A 25,040-nucleotide genomic window follows, 5' to 3' on the forward strand; every position below is an offset into this window, starting at 1 on the left:
AGAACCTTGATCAACTCTTCCTGAGACCGCAGTCATAACTTCCCAACTGGTTTTCTCCAACAGCATGCATGCTAAGTTGCTTCAGTCCTGTCTGACTCTTTGCAAACCTATGGACTGTAGTCTGCCAGGCTCCTCTTCCATGGAATTTTCCAGGCAAGAATACCAGAGTAGGTTGCTGTTGCTTCTTCCAGGGGATCTTCCTGACTCAGTTATCGAACCCAGGTCTCTTTATGTCTCTTGCAATGGCAGCCAGGTTCTTTACGTGGGAAGCCCAAAGTCAGTTCCTTTCAAACCACTTTAACCTGCTTCTCGCATTATCTTCCTAAAGCACATCTCTTACTCAAAAAAAAATTCAAAGATGGGTGATAAAATCTAAAGAGTTGAGAATGTGATTCTAGGCCAGTATGATTCATTTAGAAATATATGCAAGCCATGTATATGATTTAAAAATTTCCAGAATCCACATTTTAAAAAAGCTAAAAAGAAACAGGTAAAATTACTTTAATATTAAACATTTTACTTAACTCAGTATATTCAAATAAAGGACTTCCCTGTAGCTCAAAAGGTAAAGAATCTGCTTGTAATGTAGGAGATCTGGGTTCGATCCCTGGGTCAGGAAGATCCTGTGGAGAAGGGTAGGGCAATCCGTTCCAGTATTCTTGCCTGGAGAATCCCATGGACAGAGGAGCCTAGTGGGCTACAGTCCATGGGGTTGCAGAGTCGGACACAACTGAGCGACAAAGCTGAAGCAGATTCTGTCCACCACACCCAAGCATTGCACAGTGATTGGCCACTGTAAGTCTTCAACAAATGTTCTCTCTTGTTATTAGCAAACTTTGATCATGGCTCATAATAATGTTGTGTTACTCACATGTTCTCTATTTGTGTTCTGCAACTGTCTCGTCCGTAGGACCTGGCCCAGTGCGTGTATTAACTAATTTGTACGTTTCACTTAACCAGGCACTTTCTAAGTCATGGTTACCAAGCAAGTGGGAACACAGCCTCATGAGCATGTCCTGTCAAGTGTGGATATAGAACAGGTGCTCAACTATTTATTAAATGACTTAATGAAGCAAAACAGCTTACTTCCTCTTCAGAGGAACACATCAACGACTCAGTTGTCACCACACTGTCTCCCTGAAATGCCTTTTTCACCTGTGCTTGTCAAAACTTATCCATCCTTCAAATACCTGCTTTGCTCTTTTTGAGGAAATGGACATTGTAAGTAGTGACTGGACATGTTTCTTGTCCTGCTTCGTTAGCTAACAAATGTACTGTGCAGTTGATGGCTTTCTCTCAAGCAACGATGGAAGACTGCATGGTTACTTATTAAATACTCTCCTCTAACCTTGGCTTTGATTTTCTTTCATAATCTTTCTTCACTGCAACTCCATCCAGTATCTCTTTTACAGTCTATGCATTTTTTCTAAGTTACCTTGTGTCACTTGTGAAATGAAGCAGCCATAAATCATTTAAAACATATTATCCTTCTGTGTCAGTCAGTGAAGTCCTCTAGGAGGCGGATGCCAAGATAACGTTAGAAGGGCAAGAAATCTGTGTGTGTGTGTGGGGGTGGTGCCTATGACAAATCAAGGGGTGGGAGATCCCGAGGGGGCAGGGAGAGCTTTCAGACTGTCGTGCAGGTTTGGGGCAGGAAAACCCTCTGACTGCAGCAGGGCTGTAGGAATCTCCCTCCACTAGGCTAGCCCAAGTGCTGTCATAAAGATGGCGCAGGAAAGGGACTTCCCTCGTGGTCCAGTGATTAAGAATCCGCCTGCCAATGTGGGGGACACAGGTTCAATCCCTGATCCATGAACTAGGATCCCACCTGCTGTGGGGCAACTAAGCCCATGAGCCACAGCTACAGAGCCTACCTGCCCTAAGAGTAGCCCCCGCTTGCTGCAACTAGAGAAAGCCTGCTCGCAGTAATGAAGAGCCCAAGTGCTGCAACGAAGACCTAGCACAGTCAAATAAATTAAAAAAAAAAAAAAAGATGGCCCAGAAAAGAGCGATTCTTTGGGCAGAAACGGCCAGGCCCTGTACCCTGCCGGGTTCTGTCTTTCACTAACCAGGGCTGCAGGGGAAGAGGGTGGCTTTGGAACAAATGCTGTGCTGTGGTGGATCTCATAGGAGGGGCAGATGCAGGCTGTTGGCTGACCCCTCCCCCACAACACCCCCACGCCCCTACCCCCCTCGCCCCCATCCCAGAAGGAGATGGGAGCCGGGTCCTTCCAGATCTACCTTGCACAGTCCTGGAGGCAAAGCCTGTCTTGTTCCTTTTGCATTCTTGCCCATTTTACTGGTGTCCAGTTACCACTTCATATTACTTCTTTTCATTGGACCAGTTGGTAATGTTATAGTAATAGCACGATAGGGTAAAAAGATTTGGGGTTTGAGCAAACTCAGGAGACAGTGGAGGACAGGTGAGCCTGGCTTGCTGCAGTCCATGGGGTCGCAGAGAGTTGGACATGACTTCACGACTGAACAACAACAGCAAAACAGTAAGATCTGGATTCACCTCTCAGGTTATTTTCCAGCCAAATCTGTATTAGATTAGCTGAAATCGAATGCAAGTTCTTTAACTTCTTTAAGCCGCTGACATGAGATTAAAACCATCTACTGAAATGAGATTAATGTTTTACCTACTCAGTTTTCGGTTTAGCAGCTCTTTTGGGGAAAGCAATGGAGCTGCTGGAAGGATTAAATAAAATGCTTAGAATTTAGTGCCTGCTGTTGAGGAGGTGTTGAATAAATGTTCTTCTTTGCTCTTCACTTTTGAATAATACTTTGTGTGGGTTAAAGCACTTTTGTGAACGCTTTCTCAACTGACTTACATTAGATATTATTACTTCTAAGAAGCTGTGACCAAAAGGAATTAGTGGCTGACTTAAGGTGACATAGTCAAAACCGAGGCTGACTCGAGACTTGAATCCAAGTCCTCTGACTTCGGGTGTACTGTTGGCAGTTCTCAGGAAAAGGGGTGGCGCTTTTCCATCATATCACCACCGTCAGAAACACATGTGACTGGGTAATGGTGGAATTCAGTGACAGAATGGCCAGAGAGAGATGTCGGGCTGAAAAAAGCTGAAAAAGAAGGAGAATAAGTAATCATTGTACGTGAAAAGTTAATAGGGAACTGTGTATATTTTTCAAAAATGCTTACTGATAGAATAAGGAATTTTTAGACCTAAACAGACTGGCCAGAAAGCTGCTTAAGAAAACTGGCTTTTTCCAGGTCTGAAAATGTAACAGAAAAAGAGTTCTAGTTCCAGATTCTCCAACACTTGCTCTCATGATTCTGCTGTTTCTTGCCTGGTGTGTACAGTGCATAGCATCCGAAACCTTGGTGCACAGTATGCTTGAGCCAAATGTGTGCCCCGGCCGTTGGCCTTCTGTGTCTAGTCAGAACGTACTTACTCATAAAATGCTTTTCTGGGTTTGAGAAGTTTGGACTGTGACTAAAAGTTTCCTCAAAAACAGAGAGAAGCTGGAGTCACTGAGAGAAATGTTTTAGGGTTTGGCTGTTTCTATCCCTGCTCTTAACAGCATTATTTAGTTGAGACGGCTCACGCCAGTGAAGCCAGTTCCATAGTTTTCCTTCCTTCTTCCTACTTACACAGCTTACAGTCCTCAAGTGTCTGTGACACCTCCTGTCTGTGTGGCATTCTTCGTTTCATGCCTGTGGCTGATGAGTTTTAAGTCAGATGTGTTCACTGCAGCCTCAGCACATCTGGTTTTCTGGGGTGAACCCGGGAACTGCTTCTGTCTCTGACCTACTTTGTGTTTTCTGGAAACTCTGAAAGCCAGTCCTGAGCCTGTGCCCTCAGCGTCCTCCCACAGGCCTGGGCACGGGACGGGATTACTGTGGAAGGCAGGGCTGGGAAAGGAGGGCGAGGCAGAGCTTTGCTGAGGTGGAAGCCGGGCTGAGGGGCTGTCTGGGAGCAGTGTCACCGTCCCTTCCTGATACCTGTTGCCCAACATCGTCAGGGCAGAATGACTGTTGAAGAAAATGGCTGTGTTGCCCTGAAGGTTCTGGAATCTTTTTGAATATAGGTAGAGAGTCCCATCTGGCCCTTTGTCAAAGACAAACTGGGCTTTATTAACATGTGAATGCATTCAGCACTCTTTTCTGCTTCAGGCATCAGGGTTTGTTCCAGAATGATTAATCCAAAGTATTCTGAAAGTTGAAATTGAACTAGTCTTGCCTGCAACCCTTTTGCTTTGACTTAGGACCACCAGAAATGCCCTCAGTGACAACAAATCACTCCCTTCACTTTTGAACACGCTGGGCAATTAAACGTGGCTTGCAACTCTGGGGCACTGTCACTAATACAAAGGAAGTTTGCATAATGTCCTTCTCTTGAGAGATTTTGACAGTAAGTATTGCCATTACTTTTTCAGTGATGGTTCAGATGAAAGGGGAATTCTGTACTGTGTCAAAGTTCTTTCTGGCTCAGCAAGGCCCTCCCTGTGCTTGTACATACATATAGTGGGTCCACAAACTGCATCGCATCAGTCTTTGTGAGACACCTGGGTTTGATCCCTGGGTTGGGAAGATCCCCTGGAGAAGGGAAAGGCTACCACTCCAGTATTCCAGCCTGGAGAATTCCATGGTCTGTATAGTCCATGGGGTCGCAAAGAGTCAGACATGACTGAGTGACTTCACTTTCAGTCTGTGATCTTCAGATTTTTTTTTTTTTTTTGCAGTAAGGTTTTCAATACCAGGAAAGTTTGACTACTCACACTGTTCTATCACATTCTAGAATTTTCTGTGCACCTACTTTTTTCCTCAGGCCTTTCTCTACATCTCTGCCTTTGAAATGCTACTTATTTTTCAAGAGGCAGCTTAAAGGGCCTCTTAGCTAACCCCACTCCCAACAACCAAAATAACAAAAACAAAATACTACCACCAACAACCTTTCCTAAACCCTGAAGCATCTGCCTTAGAAATTTTTATGTGATTTATTACAAGATACTCTAATTAGTTATCTGTCCTCAGACTTGATCTTTTCTTTATATTTTAAGTTCCTTCAAGGCAAAGATTATTCAAAATTTCTCATGAATGCTTACCAAATGGCATTAAAATAATGGATACTGACAAATTATATATTTTCCAACAGTGGGAATTTAGAACAAAACTGATCAAAACTTTTGTTGGTCTCATAAAATAATCTGATTTAACTGTAAAAAATGATCTACCAAAACACACAGTCTGTAATAAATAAAGACTAGTGATTTTGTTGATCATGTTATAAAAGTTCAAAAAGGTGCTGGTTAAGAAAGTGAAGGTTGGTCAATTTCCTAAATGTTTTCTTCTATCTCTGGCATATGTCCATTTATATGTATTTATCTATCCATCCATCCATCTCTCCCTCCAGTGTTTAGCTAAGATTCCAGCACTGCACTTCATTACTACTCTATTTTCCCTAAAAGTTATGAAAGTTATGATTTGTGCTATGTTAGTAAATTCCTTTCCAAGGAAAACTGGATTGAGTTTTTAAGACTTTAGGTATTTAGACGGTCTTTCCCAAGTCAACACTATACACACCTGTTAGACTTTATCACTGTATAAAAATGTACAGTGGTTTATTGACATGTACATTCCAATATGTTTACAGCTGCGAGATAATGAGGCACACTCAGTATTGCACTTCATTAAAATTTCAGGCTCAAACTTAACCTAGAAGTTTAAATGAAACTGCATTTGTAATTTAGTAATTCTTATACAGGACAAACATTGATATCTTTATATACAGTGATACTTATTACATTTATATGCCATCCTAACACAATTTTTGTTTTTTAAATAACAGTCTAGGAAATAAAACAGAATATTCCTCTTTTTATCCGCACCCGTGATGCAATTGTACAGGATTACAAAAAGGCAGTATACAATAAACAATGATTATTTTTCTTTTTTTTTGCTTGAAAGCCAGCATCATTCTTAGTCCATGGGCATGGCAATTCTTTGATATCAATTATCTATAAATGTCCAATGCTTCACAGGCCAATGACGATAATGGCCACATGCAAACACCTCACAAGTTTGATGTCTTGGTTCAAAAGAACATAAACTGAAACAATGGGGAAACTCTCCATAGCAAGAATTATGTACATGGTATTTGGCATCCTTCTTGCACTGTGAATGGTTCATTTTTAGGATGTAAAAATGGTCCCGTCCTTATCCTGAGCAGAGTTTAAACTTCACCACATCCGCTTGGGAGATGAAGGCAACTTCTCTCTCTGTAGACAAAGGAATCTGAGTGTTCTAAAAAGTGTGAGCATTTCTGCACACTCCACAACCCAGAGCAAACTCTTCTCCAGTGGGGGGATGAACAACATGGAGAGGACATTCGGTTCCTTCTAACTGTTTGCCTTTGGGACCTGTATACATTTTGAAGGAGGCAAAAGAATATAATTAAAACACACACACACATCTAATGTGATGGTAAAAAAATAAGAATAGTAAAATTAAAATCAAAACGGAAGTAAAAACACCTGCAGAGGTTTGTGCGCTTACTGTTGAGGTGCTGTTCTAATATAGCAATCCACTTAATTCTGAGAGCCCCAGAAGCAGAAAATATCCCATTTTACAGATGAGGAAACTGAGGCAAAGTTAACATAATTTTTCTGACTCCTAGGCCCTCATCAATACCTAACTCACAAGTGCTGTGAAGAGTAAGTACCCTGGTACCAACAACGCAGTCAATAAATTTTCTAGAAAGGAATGGATAGACAGAGGGGTTCTCTTCAACTTCTTAATCTAGACCCTTGTCCTTGTCCATACAACACTGTCCCCTTTTCACACCCTTCATTCGCTGACCTCAGCTCAACACTCCCCCTCCTGCTTATCATGGCCATTATCCTAAACACTGTAGTCTCACATTATTCTCATCCTGCTTCTTTCAAAGTCATAAAGTACTTCTACTGTAAAAAAAAAAAAAAGTTTTTAGAGGGAGAACTGTTACAATTTTTATTTGACACAAGCAAACGGCAGAGTAGCCATACTAAAAAACCCCAAACAAACTCTACTCATCTTATTATCTTTGTTTTGGAATAGATAATATATTTCACATGGTTTAAAAATAAAAATACTTAAAAAATTACACACAAAAAGAAGTCACCTTTGCCCCATGTTTAGCCAATTTTTCCTATTTCCCCCAATAGTTAATAAATTTTATTAGTTTCTTATGAATTTTTCCTGTGCTTTTTAAATGCAAAGAGAAACAAATATGAGTACATATTCTCACTTCCCCCTTTCTTACAAAAGGCAGCATACTACGCACACTGCTCTGATTTTTCATTTAATAGCATCTCCTACAGATCTTTTCATTTCAGTACATAGAAACTCCATCCTCAGTCCCTTTCATTTTTTAATAGAGCATAGAAACTAGTGTTTAACCAATCTTATTGGATACTTGGGTTGTTTATAGATTTGTATTGTTATAAACAAGGATGCAATGAATAACCCTGTTTATCTGCTCTTCGTTATTTTTCTTACATATGTAGGTGTATCCCCAGAAATGGGATCACTGAAGGGTAGATACATTTGCAGCTCTGAAAGGGACCTTAGGGTTCTGCCATCTGCATGCTGATAAGCAATGGATGCAAGCACGTGTTTCCTCTCCCAGCTTTAATAGCTCTAGACACTGGTGTATGTGGTGTGTGTGTTTTTGTGTGTATTTTCACTAGATTCACATCTGTCTCCTCTATGCTCACATTTTCTCTCCCCTTCCACTGCTCTCACTTCTGTTCAGCCTGGTATTCCACCTCACTGTGATCACTAGCCTCCTGACCTCTTCTGACTTTTTCAGTCTCCTTTTGGTTTCACATTCACTTTCTCTCAGCCTGACCTCCAAAGACCATCATCTCTCCTCTATTTTCAGTGGCTTCTTTAATTCCCTTGGCTCTCTGATGCTCACTCACTATGCTGCTGATTCCCAGCCATTCTAGATTAAATCACTTGTCCATTTTATGGTGCTGATTCCAGACTTCATTTAAAAAAAAAAAATCATAGCTGCTCACAATAAAGGCAGATGTGTGACTCTCCCCCCGCCAAAATCCTTTTAAATGGTTCTATTATCAATTAATAATTTCAAACCTCTCATGGCACTTTAGTGCTGAGCAGCAATCCTTCTACTAATCCTTAGCTGACTTCTTTCTCAGTCCCCACGCTCTGAGCCCCTCACTCCCGACCGTCATCTTTCTACTTCACTCAGAAAGTAGGTAGTTCACAAGGGCTGAGGAATTCCCTTTGTTTCTTTAGGACAGTTTGAACTAGATTTCTGCCACTTGAAATGAAGTGTTCTTGTTGGGATCATTAAATAAAACTAGAGACCATGTACATCATAACCATATTTATAAATATTGAAAGCATACCTGCAGGACAGTGTGGAAGTTCTTCCTTAGGAATGCTAGTCATTCTTTGAAAGTCATCATGACAAGCATTACAAAAATGTGTTGTTCCAAAACAGAAAAAGACAGCTACTGAGCAGCAGTAGCGACACTTATATTCCAAAAAGTCTGTGCCATGTTTTGGACACATCTACAGTGAAAGAAAATAAATACAAGATAATGGTGAGTCTACTTCAACTATACTTAATATAATCATATACATAGTTCAGTAATTCATGCTTTGAGAGTATACATAGCTCTCAAAACTGATTGAAAACTTGATGATACATACATTAAAACATTGAATAAATGTGTGGCTTGACCCAAAAGGTTTGGACGAAGTCCCAAGTTTAAATCCCAGCTCCATAATAACCAACTTATTTAATAAGCTATCCATATAATTTCTCTGTGAATGCTTCTTGGTCAACAAAATTGAAAACTTATTAATATTTCTTTTATCTCTCATTCTCAGAGATGTACTGTTAAGATTTCATTGAAATGGAGAAAATCCTAAAAGTGTGCCTGCAGGTTTAAGAAAACGAAATAAGTAAGACTTATTACTTGTTGATATATGGTGATTATTTTATGGGAAACAAAATTATAAAATGCAAATACCAATACCATCCAAAAGAGATAATATATATAAGATGATCTGGAAAACTATACTCTGCCCTACAAATCTCAGAAAACACTAGGGAAGAAGCCTATCATATCATCCCCATGATATTTGTTATATTAGTAGTCTAAAAAAATAGATCTTTAACATTTCTAAACTGTTCCTTCTAATAAAATGTTCTCCCACCTGAGCCCTGGACACATCAGAACAGGCACCACAAATGAGTTCTCTGGGATCATAATCATCCCCTTGTCCAGCCTCAGCATCGCAGCGAGCTTCACCGCCAAAATATGCCTAAGGAGGGAAGACACTTAGATTACAGCAGGGAACAGAGAACTCTGCCATGGGAGGTTCAGTGTGGCTGCAGTGGAAGTGAAATCGAGAGGCCTCCGGAAATACTATTGTCTGTTAGACATTCCCTTGCAATGCCAAGCAGACACCTATACAGGATGCTTCTGTAAGAAATAGATCAGGACAAGAAATATGGTTTCTGCAATTCTGGAATGGATTCATGCTTACAGTAGGAAGTTTAAAGACTGAACTGTGATAGCAAAATAACAAAAGAATGGATAGTACTCCAAATAAGTACCAAGAACAGGATATTAAGTAGTAAAGAGAAACTATGTTTTTCCAGGGAAAAGTTTGAATAGTTTTTCTTTTTTGAAATATTAAATACCATATTCCCTTCTACTCCTCTAAAAATATGCCTAAAATAAATATTAGTGTAAAATTATAATCTTGAGGTTAATGGGAAGGAAAAAAATCAAACATGATCCTATAAAAGTTTTTAAAAAGGAAAGGCAAATTTAGATATTCCATTCAGAACACTGCTCATACTTACAAAGATACACTGTATGCAGGAACTCAACAGTATTTCATACAGATACTTGAATATATGAAATTATCACAATGGGTAATTTATCTGTATTTGCTTTGGGCACAAAATAAATTCAACCAATTATAATTGGGGCATTCTGCATATATAACATGTCTCATAGCCAAAGAAACTGTATCCATAATTTTGTATAAATAAGTCAATAGAAAGTTATTATCTGTACTAGAAAACAGGTCGAAAGACAAGGCTTCATTGATAGAGAGGTTATAAATGGTCGTGCACTGGCTAAATCAGGCCTCAGAAGTATTTCATTTGTCCTGGGGGTCTATTCCGGCTATTTCACTTTTTGAGATTCCTGGCTTGGCTTCCTAGGCATTTGACTGTCACCTGTATGATAGCATAATATTTGTTTATGAGATCCAGTACATTAAACACAGAGAAATAATATTTTATTCTTTGTAATAATTCAAATAAATGGTACACACTGGTGTTTCCTCGAGTGTGGATATTTGTCTGCCTTCCTGGCTTTCATCTCTCTAGCCTGCCATTCATTATCTGTATTTTCTTTTCCTTATATTGAGAGACTATGCATCTTTCATATATTGATTTCTTCCTTCCTTCATTCATTCTCCAATTAACAGTGTCTAATAAGCTCCAACTACTGGAGGTAGAGAAATTAAAAAATCGTCTTCATCCTCATGGAACTTACCAACTGGGACAGAGAGACATGTGAACATCACTGTGATGTAGAATAAGAAGGGTTAAGATGGATGTACACAGGACATCAGAACGGTGTGGTGGCACTGAGAGGGCGGGACACACTGCAGAGGAGAAACCTGAGCCAAATCCAGAAGCGTGATCAGACAGATTTGGTCATGCATCAGAGCGTGTGGGGATGGGTGGGTTACAGGTGAGAGTAAGATGCAGAGCAGGAGACAGAGAAGAGCATTCCAGGGAGAGAAAAGCCTACAGGATGGCATGGAGGTGTCAGTGAGTGAGCAAACACGGCCCAGTTTGGGGAACTGCAAGTTGTTCCATATTTTGCTGCATGGGGCACAAATGGAAGCATATTGGGAGATGAGACTTGAAGAGCTGGGGGTGGGGGGGGCTTACAGGGCTGTAAGCAGAACAGTGACACAGTCAGATTCAACATCAACTAGTGGACTTGTAAGTGTGAAGCATGGAGAGGAGGGGTTAGGGGCTCCACACAATGAGCCCAGAGAGAAGGTTCCTCCTGTAATTAGCAAAGGAAATGATTCAGGTTGCTGAAGATGTAGTAAAAAGGAAAAAAGAGCTCAGAAGAGATTGAGAGGCAGAACCGACTTTGTTAATACAGACTGGAGACTGAGAGAGTCAGAAGTATCTGTGAGAAATCTAAATGTTTGGTAGACAACTGGATATTTGTATCTAAATTTCAGAAGTTTTTGAGGGTCAGAACAATACAGGTAGGCAAAGGCATGGGTCTGCAGGTCACCAAAGGCACGGAGGTATTACTGGGCTAGAATGCATGGCTGGGGAAACAATATGTAAGAGTAGGCGAATGAAAAGAAACTCGGTGAGGGAGTTAAAAAGGAGTGACCAGAAAGGCAGGAACATACCAGGAAAAGTCTTGTCCTGGAAACCAAGGAGGTTAAGGATTTTTAGAAGGGAAAGGTCAAAAGAGTTAATTAAGCAAGAGAAGTTTATTCAAGAACTAATTGGATTCAACTCACAATACTGATGGGAAAGAGATCATGCAGAGAAATATTCCATATTCTGGAAACAGTTTGTATATGTCAAAAAAAAATCCCAAAACAAAGAAAATAAATTCTACTTGAAGCAGAGCACCAAATGTTCTCATTTTTAACTTCAGACTGAACGCATGAGAATAATTAGACATCATTTGACAATTCAACTTCTTCATCACATAGGTAATCTCTAGTTCTTAAAAACTCATCATATGATTAACAGCATACCTTTCTGCATTTGTAGCAGACATAATATGCATATCTATTCATGGCATAGCCAGCGGGGTCGTTGTAAAATCTCACACCAGGAGTTGTGATAGCTTCGCTCTTATGCAGACCCTCGTATTCCAGTCTCATCAGGGCTTTTCTTCTGACATCCTCATAGAGCTCTTTTATTGGATCAAGCAGGTCTTTTAACACTATATGATTTATCTTGTTCTGAAATTACAAAAAAAATGAACATTCTCTACTCAAAAGAATCATTTATTTATTAATTCAACAAACACTTAGTGTTCATCTAAGTGCCAAGCACTGTGCTAGGAGATAATGAAAACATTTCCTAAATAAAATATCATGGAAAAATAATCCTGGACAGTCCTCACAAGCCTGTATTTTCCCAAGAGCAGCGAAAATGGGGCACAAGCATGAACATTCCACTGTATCAGCTTCATATTTTCGAGTATGAAATATATCTCCTGTGGCCTTAGCTGTTCCTGGAATGAAAGTTTACCCTGCTGCCACAAACATGTGTGTGTATTTTGGTTCCTTGGGGGTAGGGTAGGTTACACAATAGAAATGAACAAAAAGTATTTCTCTATTACTTTCCTGTATCGTTTCCTAAACGTGACTTTTCTCTGTGGCATCAAATGAGAAGAGAGAAAATACTATTGTCTTTATGAACGTGGCTCAGTCTTAGCAACAGCTGTGCTAAGTCCATGTTACATGCCACGCTACATGCCATGTACAAGCATATCCATGAACAGGTTTTTGTGTTAAGCATTGTTAGCCTGCCAAAATAACTGCCACTCTGGTCACTACCTTTGTAGAGATGTGTCAGAACATGGAGAATTTTCTCCTTATCTTCCCTGCGCTCTAAGGAATCTGTCCTAATGGCACTTCAAGCTCAGGTTTTACTCTTTCATGGCAGTTGTGAGTACTGCCATGGGTGCCCAATACATGGGCACCACAGGCTCGTTCTTCTTTTGGGTAGTCATCCACTGTTATGTCATGTGGTCTGAACTCTTAGGGGTCTGAAAGCAGTGACGTGTGCCCTTCAATGCATGATGATATCTAAATCAATTTTCTGATGTAATAGTTTAATTTAATTAGCTTTTAAGGGACAATTAATGTCTTGAAGTGTTTTATAATAGATACAGCTCTTATAATATTCTCAGGTACTACCTGTGTGAAGAGAGTAGAAACCGATGCGGGCTGTTGACACACAGTAGACTGGGGAGGTCACCTAGAAATGCTGCCATATGTTTATTTTGAAAGACAAAAGATGAAGACAGAGATGAAAACAAATAGAAAGTAGATAATTTCTGATGCTTTCCATACCTTGCAAATGGGACAAGATATAAATCCAAACGTTATCCTTGGACCAAGCCATCTGTTTTCCAAAACTCGTCGACAGCACTGTAAGTGGAATACGTGACTGCAGTCCAGCTTAAAGGAAAAAAGGAGAAGGATATAACCACATGTAATAACCATAAATACAAGTAACTGATAGATTATTCAATGTAGGGTGCTACTTAAAGCAGGTAAGAGAAAAATCTAGAAATTTAGTAGAATGAAATCCCAGCACTTATGTTATTCATGGGACATTATGAACTAGATCTTCATCTTCTCCCAATTTTTAATATTTATGTATTACTATCACCTTATAGAGAGTAAGCTGGGTTAGGGAGAAATGAGAAATATTCAATTTTGTATCTCTTAGGAAGAAGAAGAAACTACTGATTAAAAGATATAAGATTTGTTTTTGAGAATACTCATTGTCTTGGAATCACAAGAACTGAAGATATAAACAAACAACCAGTAAATGTTAAAGAAAATCTTATTGAGCAAATTGTAACTTCCATAATATTACTAATATATTACAGATGTATGTATATACATTATATACAGAGGTATGTATTATTATGTACAGATTACATAATGCTGTAAAATGCCATGCTGAATTTTGGAAATTAAGAAGAGAGAAACTATTGAATAATTATTTTTTTCTCCCTTATGAACACTTTAGACATTCACTTGACTACACAGATGAAAGCTCAGTATACAACATGGACATAGAACAAAAAAAGCATTTGCTCTTTAAGAAACTGGTCGACATTAGTGGGACAGTCTCACCCAATTATAAGAAAGAGTCAATCACTTGTTTACTTGATGAGTATATTTATACTTCTTAGTGAAAAATCTAGACACTTAATGCTTTAAAAGCACAGACAACCTGAATGGCCGGCGCAGCCGAGAGTGCTTCCGTGAAACAGATCATGCACATGTCGTCAGCGTCCTGCTTCAGGGTGGTGGCATTTTTATCACAGCCGTGTAGACAGGGCAGACAATGCTCTTCGTTTTTAACACCTCCACATGGATGGCCACAAGGATGTGTCTTGCTACAGGCTATCTTAGCATACTCCTGTTAAAGGTAAATTACAATATGGCAAAGAAAATATATTAAAAAAAGGCAAACAGCCTGGTAATTATATCCAGTATGTTAATTTCCTAAGATACTTTCCCATAGGAAATAGATATAAGGCTAAATAACCACAAAGTAGTTATTTTTATTCTCTGTTTGAATATAACTTAGAATTATTAACAAAGTTTATTTTTCTTTTAATGTGATTAAAAATATTTTTACTCCACATAAAGGGAAAGCTGATTAAAAACTGACTGCAATTTTAATCTATTTGTTATCATGCATATACAGGAAGTAAAAAAAATTCCCGACATTAATCATGCAATCACCAACTTGTGTGTGTTAGTCACTCAGTCGTGTCCGACTCTTTGCGACCCCACGGACTGTAGCCCGCCAGGCTCCTTTGTCCATGGGATTTCCCAGTCAAGAATACTGGAGTGGGTTGCCAACCAACTACCCTTCATCAAAATGGGGATTACAAAAAATACAGGTATCTTTCATTATCTGGACTTTATCCAAATTCTTGTTAACTAAAGTGAATAATCAAAAGTATGGATAGCATGGGACATGTATAGATGTTTAGGCTTAAACAAATTCAAGGAAACAAGTGAATAAAATGTGTAATGCAGCCCATAGATCTTTATTTGCTTCCAGCACAGAAGAAAATGTTAAATATATACAATGGCGATGGCTGGGAAACATAAAAGAGACTGCGCTGGGTTTGAGGGCTTTAACTGATCATTCTCCAGCTTTGGTAACACATCCAACTCTTGACATGGGTAATATGCTAATTTAGAAAACGAAAGTGATTCTGAGCTCAAACTCTCACTTATACCAAGTGAAGGTGTCATGAGGGAACACATAAGTAAGCTATTCCCTACTGTGACGGCCCAGCGACCTGCGCACCTGGCAGTCTGCATCGGAACAAACACTGCCAACAGCAGACAACTCTGTTCCACTCCTGGAGCCACAGAATCGGCATGCCTCTGAGCTACTTGTGGTGGGTTTTCCTAGGTGCAAGCAGAAAAGAAAAATCCTCCTTAAGCATATGTTTTCTACATATTTTACTATAACTAGTTGAAAGAAAAAAAAAAAAAAGCAAACCAGGAATGTATGTATCACCTGCTATCACTGAGAAATCAGCCTGGCAGTTTTGTAGCCGAACGGTTGGAAGCTGCCCTAATTACAAAGCAAATAATCACACACACACAAAAGTATAAGAAACGAAAGAGCTATCTGAAGCCAAATAAATTATTAACTGATTTATTTATACTTTACCATAGAAATAGACTAGTCAAGACAGCAGGTCGAGCAGCTATGGTCAGCTTCCTCATTACAAGACCACAATATCAGACAAAATATAACAACAAAAATTAAATAAAAATACATGGAAGAAAGAGAAATCATTCAAGTACCTTTCCCAGCAACAATATTACAAGGCATAGAGAAAAACTATTACCAGAGGATATGAAATGTGAATAACAGAAAAATTCCCAGAGAACTGAAGATAATACAGCAGTGTGAAAGGAATTTAAATCTATTTGAAATAGCTGAAGGAGGAACGTAATCCATAAAAGAACAAAAGGAAAGAAAACAAGATTTGAAAAATAAAGACCAAGCTCATTATAAAACATAAATATTGTATAAAAATCTAAACATCATAACTGAATTTAGCAATATTTACAGAAAATATTTTTTAAAATGAAGTTTATATCATAATTACAAGAATGGTTCAAACACTAGAACATTTACTAATGTAACATGGTATGGAGGAATAATAGGAGGAAAAAAATCAGCAGTGAGAGAAAAAAAGACTATGCTCTTGGGGCATGAAAAGTTATTCATATTTAAATTTATCAGATTTATGCCTAACACCAAAATTAGAAATTTGTGTCAGTCAGATAAACAGCAGACTAAAGAGGTGCTGAAAATAGGAAATTTCTAAGATTCAATGTACCTTCAAGCTGAGAATACTCTAGAAAAAAAACAAAAAATTAAAAAAATTTAAAAAAATCAAAATGAAAAATTCATGTTTCAGATAAAATGACTTGCTCAAGGTCACACAGCTAGTTTGTAATACAGAACACTGATAGAAAAATATAGATGGTGATCAATGCTGTCATAATCACTTATCAGAAAACACTCAAAATTATTCACATTAAATAATTAAATTAAACTAATATCTAGTTTAACTATAATCAGTAGGGATGGTTCATTCTACTTGCTAGGCATGGTTCAGTCCAAAATCTGTTTACCTGTGTGTTCTCGGAATTCCACCATTGCCTTCATTGTTTTAGAATCCGCGAGTGCCATCAACCAGAACAGTTTAGTTCTGCCACAACCTTCATGAAGGTCAACCTTTATAGCTTCTTCTTCTTCCTTGAAGACCTACAGTATCATTAAAAAAAGAGGGAAATAAATTTATCACTCTGAAAGAAGATGTATAAAATTTAATTATGCAATAATGAACACAGCTTTAATTTACTAAGCACGCTAAGAAACTTTAGGTTATTTCTAGTCTTCTCTTTAACCTACACAACCACCTCATTTTTTATAAATGTGGAAACCAAGTCTCCGAGATTAAACGACGTTCGTGATTGACACAGTCGGTAAATGAGACAGCTGGGAATTCCACCAAGGTCTTTGATTCCAAGGTCCATTTTTTTTTCCCCATGACACCAAGTCTCTTTCCCACATTTATTTCTCACTGAATATATTTTATGTTCCAGACACTGTTATGCATGTAAATGCAGAAATCTTCACCTGTCTTTGATGAGTTTTGGTTCGCCGATGAAGATGAAGGAATCTGTCACAGTCAGTACACAGGTTTCCACATACATTGCACAAAATGATTGCTGCAGTTTCACCGTCATCATGGTTATCACACATTGGCTAGAAAAGGACATTTCCATACGGTATAGCAGATTAACCAGAAAGGCTTAAATACTCATACACCCTGAACGTGATTTATTTACAACAGGATCAGATTTTTACTCTGAACTCTAATAAGAATTCAGAATTTGAACGTTAAACAGAATTATGGCAAATGTACTTAACTATAAAAAATCCCCAAATCCATGATTAATGGGCTACGTACGTTCAAGGATGAACAAAATAAACATTATACTTTTTTTATAGAGGCTTAAGAAAATTTCTCCTGTTATATTCAAACATTCTGTATGCTAAATGAATAAATAATGCATTTTTGACACATGAATGTTAAGGAAATGTTTAAAGGGCCTATATAAAGTTTTCCTTCTGGTGAAGCAAGGGATATTTCACAAACTCGAAGTACATTTGTGAATCAATGGCATCTCATGTTGCTCTCTTACTGCTTTGTTTCCTTCTTATCATAAGACATTTTAGTACAAAATCTAGATACAGAATCAGAGTCTGGCTAAAACCAACTTTTGATATGATGCAAACATGACTCAGAGAAGAAAGGAGAAGGTTTTTTTTTAATATAATTAAATCTGCTAATATACTATGAAGAGGAAACCCTAACTGCATAGACTTGTGAGATGAACTTGGGCCACGTGATATAATTTTTCAAGAGTTCCACTAACTGTGCATTTTGACATGTGGAGTAAAGCTAGGCTAAAGCTTAATATACAGAAAAACAAGCTAGATTTGTATAAAGTAACTCTGATCTTACCATTTGTTTCTGCTGTCCATCCTTTCCCATCCATCTCCCTGAGGAGAGGCGGTCGACATGGTCCTGGTCGAGAACGCACAGTGAGGCCAGGGCAAGCCAGAGCTGGAGAAAGGAAACGCGGTTACACCACCAACTTAGAGAACGCAGGCTGCCAGGGCTCAGCAGATGTGCCAGGGCTCACTTTCACTTGAGAAAGTGTAGGTCCCCAGAGGTACTCAGGTCTTCCTGATGTGGCAGCAGGCACACACACCCACTACTGTGTGTGCCAGGTACACAGTAGGAACGCAAACACGTACTGAATAAACAACTGTTGCTCTGATGAACCATTCTGTTGTCTTTCTGACATACAAAATTACCCTTTATTATTCTAACGTGTAAACAGTGTATCAATACATATATTTACATGCTTAATATACCAGTGTCTCCTATAAATTTTTCCATTTAGTGGTACTGAATTCCAAGGAAGGTGGTAGAAAGGGCTGTTGAATTTTTCAGTCTCATGGGAAGTGGGGTAGTAAGGGCTTCTCAGAAATCTCTGTATACCCCTAACAGCCTAGTGCCAGGCTTGATACACTTTGTCAGGAATAAGTCAACATCTTACAAGCTTTAGAAAATTGTCCTCAAATACAATTTAAAATTTCCTGAGGCTTAAAGCATAAGTTTCATTTTTACATAGAATATTACTTCACTGCTGAAAAACAGAAAATGACTCAAATGTTTCAACTCTGAGAAGTGCAAATGAATGTCACTGGACATAGAATAAAGAAAGAAGAAAAGCAGGGAAAGAAAAACCAGAAGAAAAGTGTGCAAGGAGAAAGGTGAGAGCCAACTGCAGAACCTGTGCAACGTGTGTTGGGAAAGGGTAGCAGAGTCACACTCACTGGCAAGGTGGCATCAGCTGGCTTTTTCTGCCCAAGGGAAATACAATGTATCTTCTTTTTCAGGCTTCTGAGGATTAGCTTAGGCAGTTTCTACCAGTTTTCACTTCTTCCTAAACGCTGTCACACTACCCTGCTTCAAGGAAATGTCAAATCTCTTTTGGAAGTGTATGGGACATGATACTACGTAGGTTAAAATCTACAGTAGATCTCTCATTTGAAGGATGCAATCTCACTTCCTAAGAGACTCTGCCCCACTCTGCCCTGTGCACACTTTCTGCTTTTTAAAAGTAAGGCCTACACATTCAGTAAATAGGCTATAGGGCTCCATTTTACGCCAACTGAGTTATTACAAGAAGCAGGTAGGGGCCTTGCCTTTAAAGGATCTTCAGTCTATCACAGTGTCACGCTGATACTAAAGTTATCAGGAAACATCATTAGAAATATAGTACACTGACATGTAGGTACTACAACCTTTACAAAATCAGTATATCCGTGAATGAAAGTCGCTCAGTTGTGTCTGACTCTTTGAGACCCCATGGATTATACAGTCTATGGAATTCTCCAGGCCAGAATACTGGAATGAGTAGCCTTTCCCTCTTCCAGGGGATCTTCCCAACCCAGGGATCGAACTCAGGTCTCCCATATTGCAGGCGGATTCTTTACCAGCTGAGCCTCAAGGGAAGCCCAAGAATACTGGAGTGGGTAGTATTCCCTTCTCCAGCAGATCTTCCCCAGCAGATCTTCCCCACCCAGGAATCGAACCAGGGTCTCCTACATTGCAGGTGGATTCTTTACCAAGTGGAGCTATGAGGGAAGTATATCCTTAGCTCCCTTAAAAATAACAAAAACAAATGACAAAGAACACATAACAGTGAAAATTAAAAGTTACTATGCTTAGCTTGTAATACAAAAAAACCCTTCATACTTTTTCAATAAATACAATATTTGATATGAAAAGTGAAGCAGGTGGGGAAGGGATAGATTAGGAATTTGAGATTAGCAGATCCAAACTATTATACAGAGAACTGATAAACAGCAAAGTCCTACTGTATAGCACAGGGAACTATATTCAATGTCCTGGGATAAACCATAATGGAAAAAGTATGAAAAATAATATATTTCTACGTGAATCACAGTAGAAACTAACACAATATTATAAATAAACTAAAGTAAATTTTTTAAAAAAGTAAATTAAGCTGACTTATTGATTTAAATTTGTTTAAACCTATAAGGAAAAAGAACATGCAACAACAATACAGACCAAAATCAAGGAAACCTACCCTAGTTGTTGCAATACACCTCACTGGAGATCTGAATTCCTCCTCCATCTTGGTCAGGGCAATGATGGTTTCTGCAATTGCATTTTTTGTCACTCTTGACCACGCTTCTGACAAATGACCCTAATGAGCAGGACAGAATAATGTGATAAGCAACCAGAGAGGTATAATCAAAGCAAAAAATTCTGTTCTTTTAACATCCCTCACCAAAAAGGAAACTTTGTTAGTGGACTTTTAGATCAAAGGGCATACTTTAAAAATCGTTCACAACCATATTATAAACTCAACCTCTAATTATTATTTTGATGATTCAAAAGAAAAGTATGTAAAAATTTATGTTCCCAATACTCTTTTCCTATAGAATTCAAGGGCATTTCCCCTTACATTTAGATAAAAACATAACAAATACTAAGGTGTCTATGACTGAGACATTTTGATCATGAAACCCTGTTATTTAACATGGAACTCATACATCTAAGCTGATTTGCTTTAGAGGAGTATTACTGGAACCCAAGAGCATAAATGGATTTAAATTACAACTACCTTAATTAGCTAACTTGATTTTTACTGAACACCAACATGTCACTACTATAGAATTTTGGTATTCCCAAACATCTTTCCTAAATATGTTCGTCCAATGAACATACTCAGAAAGCCTATTTGAGAACTGAAAAAATTCTCCATTTCTCCCACTGAGGAAATGCCCATGCTGCTGGAAAAGTGATAGAACTTCATATTTTTCCAGAACATGCTTACTAATCTCATATTCATGTGCTATCAATCTTTAAAGGGACAGCTCCAATTCCAATTCCTTTTCCTCCAAAATGCTTGCCGTTGATCCCACCTCTCGGGATCTACCATCCACAGTGTCCTGCCCTTCTTGGGCTGGACTCCTGGAAGTATGAAAGCCAGGCACTCTGAGAAGTAATTACCTTTCCTCCACACTCCCGGACCTCCCCACAAAAGCAAAACCTGGACAGCAGTACAGGACATTCAATAAATTGCGACAACAGAAGACTGAGAAAACTTCACACTGAAAAGGCCTTTTCTCCTTTAGAGTCTTGGACTCAAGCTGCTCTGTAGGGTTCAAAGAGTATACTTTGTTTTTTAAGCTTTAAGTCTTGGAAGACTTACAGAAATATTTATCAAGCAAACTAATTGGGATGCTTGAAATGCACACATTTTACACAAAGGGAAAAATTTTCACCAACTGAAAAGACAAAGGGTGTGACAGTGAACTTACTAAACAGAGCTTGTGAATTAGGCAAAATAACACGAATGTTGTCCTAACAATTCAGTAGAATGATTACGCTACTTGTTTTGTTAATCAGGTTTCTGCTGGGAACTTACTGCGGCCATATCCTTAACAAGTTTAATGATGATCTCTGAGATCTGGGTAGGAGTGGAGCCCTTCATCCACCAATGACTCTCACCTCGACGGATGTAACTGCAAAGAAAAGTCAGCATTTGTAAACTAACCAGTAGTAGTTACAAATGAATAAGACAAAAACTTATTTAAAATGATTCAATCAGTTAGGGCATTTTAAAAGAAAATTAATCATAACATTACTCATAATCTATCTCTTCAACTCTAAGAGAGTAGCTATTCTGATATATGTTCCCTTTTAAGTATTTGATTGTTTATTATTATAAATATAAAATATTACTTTTGCATGCATCTTTTAGAACAGTACCATTCAAAATAAATCCACAAACACAAACTATTTGTTACCAGTCCACATAAAGATAAGAGCTTGCACCAGAATATGTCAACTATATGACTAATCTACTACTATTTAGTTCAGATTACATTTTTTCCCCTGGCAAGACTATCCAGATGAAGGAAGTGATACACTTATAACATTCTGCTGCTTAATGTCATGAATTGGCTCTTTCACTAGCATTATTCCAGATGTCCTTAATCTTCTGCTGTTTATACACAATTCTGTAACAAACAGCCCTCTACAATATCTTTGTGCACATGTATGAACATTTTTTGAGAGAAACAGTTCTACAGAAGTCAAATTGGTAGGTCAAAGGATATGCATATTTTAAACAGACTGATGTTATCAAACTGACATCCAAAAAGGTTTTAGCAATTTAATTAGATGTCAGTTATGCCAATGCAAAGATATTTCACTATTGTTTTAATCTACATTTCTCTGACTACCACTGAAGCACCTTTTATTTATTGGCATTTGTAATTTTTTTTAACATTTTAAATTATTTTTGGCTGTGTTGGGTCCTGGATGCAGCACACGGACTCTGAGATGTGGCACACAGTCTTCTCTGTCATTGTGGCACGTGGGTTTGCAGTTGCTGCTTGCAGGCTCAGTAGTTGCCCAGCGGCATGTGGGGTCTTAGATCCCTGACCAGGGATTGAACCCACGTCCCCTGCATTGGAAGGTGGATTCTTCACTACTGCACCACCAGGAAGTCCTGGCATTTGTAATTTTTCTTCTCTGAACTAACTATTCTTGTCAGAAGTCTGTATTGGTTGTTTGTTTTTTCACTGATTTGTAGTCATTCTTCTAATATTATGACTAATAATTCACTGCCTGCTAACTGTTAAATATTTTTTCCAAGTCAGTTGTTTGTATTTTAAAAACAAACAACTTTCACTTTTATGTAGCCAAGCCTCTGAGTCTTTTCCCTGTTACTTCAGGTTCTATGTTTTATTTAAGGACGTCTTCTCAAATTGATGATTACAAAAATATTCTATAATTTGTCCTAGTAGAGTTTAAAAGCAAACATATGTGAAGTTTCAGTTGATCTCAAGTTTATTGTGTACATGGTGAGAGAGTCTATAGTTTTTTGTTTTGACTTGGGAAGTATTCTAACATCATATACTTAGCAAATTTTTCTTTCCCCACTAATTTGAAAAGACATTTTTATTATACACAGCATTCTCTTTCATACACAGGTCAGTCATGTATGGCTTCTATTTCTGGTAAATAAGCCAACAAGATGGAATCTGAAGTGTCTGAAATCTTCAAACAGTAGCTCACCCTGTTCTATTTTTGTACCAAAACAGATGCAATGACCCACCTGGAATTGAAAATCATCGGGAGGGTGACTGTTGTCACTCCTTTGCCCACGGAGGTGCCAGCTGTTCCTGTGATGGTGGTTCCTTTGGCTTTTAGCTGTACTGTGAGTGCTTTGGCAATGCATCCTAGAAACATGTCCAAGATACCTAGCTTATTCCAATCTCCTTTCTCTGTTGAGTGAATAATGTCACTGATATCAGCTGGCGGGAGAGACTTGACTCCTATAATGCTGGCCAGACGGTTAGGGGTCACTTCAGGCAAAACTCGTCTTAGTAAGGAAGTCACCTGGTACGAAAAATAAAAGAATTCTATTTAAAGATTTGGGATTGACATATACACACAGCTATATTTAAAACAGATAACCAACAAGAACCTACTGTATAGCACAGGGAACTCTGCTCAATATTCTGTAATAACCTAAATGGGAAAATAACTTGAAAAAGAAGAGATAACATGTACATGTGACCGAATCACTTTGCTGTCCACCTGAAACTAACACAACATTGTTAATCAGCTATACTTCAATTTTTTGAAAAAAGATTGTTTTATTTTAAGTACTCTTTTTTTCTTTTTTTTTTTGAGTCCAGCTGCCATTCTATGACTTCAAAAATTTTGAGGACAGAGAAATGATTTAAGCTTGATTTAATTTCTCAAATGACTACCACTCTAGGGCAGCAAGGAAAACAACACATCTCTTACTTGGTCATTATATATTTCACGGTAATAAGGCTGAGTAGTGGAATACTATTTATCACAATAGCACATTACTAAAATGGAACATACTTTGTTCTTCCATATTCTCACTCTAATGAGTCAAAAAGAAAAACATGGGGTTAAAATACAATTCAAAAACCAAAATATGCTATAACAAACAAACAAAAAAAAACCCAAAAAACAAGAAACTCTGATTCTCTTTGTTAGAATAATTTTTAACAATGTTTCAAACATGTACACCTGTGGCCGATTCATGTTGATGGATGGAAAAAACCATCACAATACTGTAAAGTAACTATCCTCCAATTAAAATAAACAAATTAATTAAAAATCAAAAGTAACAAAATAAGTCTCCAGGTAGGAGATGTGCTAGTCACCTGTCTCTGGACACGTGGGGAGGCGGTGTGGAGCAGTGAGAAGAGGTCCTGGAGCAGAGTCAGCTGCTGGGCCAAGTATTGCCGGCCCACGTTGGAGCCGCTCAAGGCCAGGACCATGGAGAGCAGCTCAAAGCAGTAGGCGTCAGAGGAGGCATCTTCATCATTGGGCTGGGAATTGGCATTTTCTTTGCTTGATATGGCATGTTCCCATTCCTCACGGACTCTGGTGGCTTCCATGCGAATGGCCTGGACGATGTGAGCACACACCTGTTCAAGGACAACATAAAGAAAATGTAAAAGCGTATTTGTAAGGTCTAATTAAAAAAAAAAAGAATATTAGTTGATACTCAATTTAATACTCTTCCTCCCAGTTAATTCTCCATCATACTATTCTCTTAACACATCTTAAAAATTAAGGAAAATGACGATCAAAAACCTGAGTATTTAAATCAATTAGTATAGAAATGAATGTTATACTGGTTACCAATTCCCCTGCCTGTGTTTAAGACATTAAATGAAACAAATCACCATATTTAATCACTTCTAAGGCATCTTTTCCCCCATATTTCTATTCATAATGTGATTTGTAATTGATACAATTCATAATTTAATTGGCAGCAATTTTCTTTTTTATAGTGACAGAAAATAACAGCACATTTTACAACTGGTAGCTTCTATAATTCAATAAAATGCTGTTAAAAAGATAAAGCACAAATAAATTTACGTGATTTATTTAAAAAAGACTTAAGGTGTTGAAAGTTCAAATAGTGGGCCAATTTACAACCTAATTCAAAAGTCAGTATTTTATCTGACTTCGAAAGGGCTAATTTTATGTTATTTATGTATTCCTGAAGTGAATTCCGATTACATGAATAA

General features: G+C 38.2%; 1 protein-coding gene across 9 annotated transcripts in view; it reads right to left on the bottom strand.

Moving 5' to 3' along the window:
* Positions 1–5,551: 5,551 nt before the first annotated feature.
* MYCBP2 (MYC binding protein 2) overlaps positions 5,552–25,040 on the bottom strand; it is a 256,043-nt gene continuing 236,554 nt past the window's right edge. For all 9 annotated transcript variants that reach the window (XM_081550023.1, XM_081550022.1, XM_081550021.1 and 6 more), the window contains 14 exons: positions 24,165–24,431; positions 23,075–23,358; positions 21,377–21,473; positions 20,030–20,149; positions 17,869–17,970; positions 16,977–17,105; positions 16,469–16,601; positions 15,120–15,223; positions 14,025–14,213; positions 13,130–13,237; positions 11,801–12,010; positions 9,197–9,304; positions 8,380–8,545; positions 5,552–6,384 (listed from right to left, as the gene is read on the bottom strand). In XM_081550023.1, coding sequence (XP_081406149.1) covers positions 6,269–6,384; positions 8,380–8,545; positions 9,197–9,304; positions 11,801–12,010; positions 13,130–13,237; positions 14,025–14,213; positions 15,120–15,223; positions 16,469–16,601; positions 16,977–17,105; positions 17,869–17,970; positions 20,030–20,149; positions 21,377–21,473; positions 23,075–23,358; positions 24,165–24,431 — 2,133 coding nt within the window. In that variant the 3' untranslated portion in view covers positions 5,552–6,268. The remainder of the gene's footprint in view (positions 6,385–8,379; positions 8,546–9,196; positions 9,305–11,800; positions 12,011–13,129; positions 13,238–14,024; positions 14,214–15,119; positions 15,224–16,468; positions 16,602–16,976; positions 17,106–17,868; positions 17,971–20,029; positions 20,150–21,376; positions 21,474–23,074; positions 23,359–24,164; positions 24,432–25,040) is intronic.

The sequence above is a fragment of the Giraffa tippelskirchi genome, chromosome 12 (assembly GCF_054371585.1).
Source record: "Giraffa tippelskirchi isolate mGirTip1 chromosome 12, T2T-mGirTip1v1.2.pri, whole genome shotgun sequence".
NCBI lineage: Eukaryota > Metazoa > Chordata > Mammalia > Artiodactyla > Giraffidae > Giraffa > Giraffa tippelskirchi.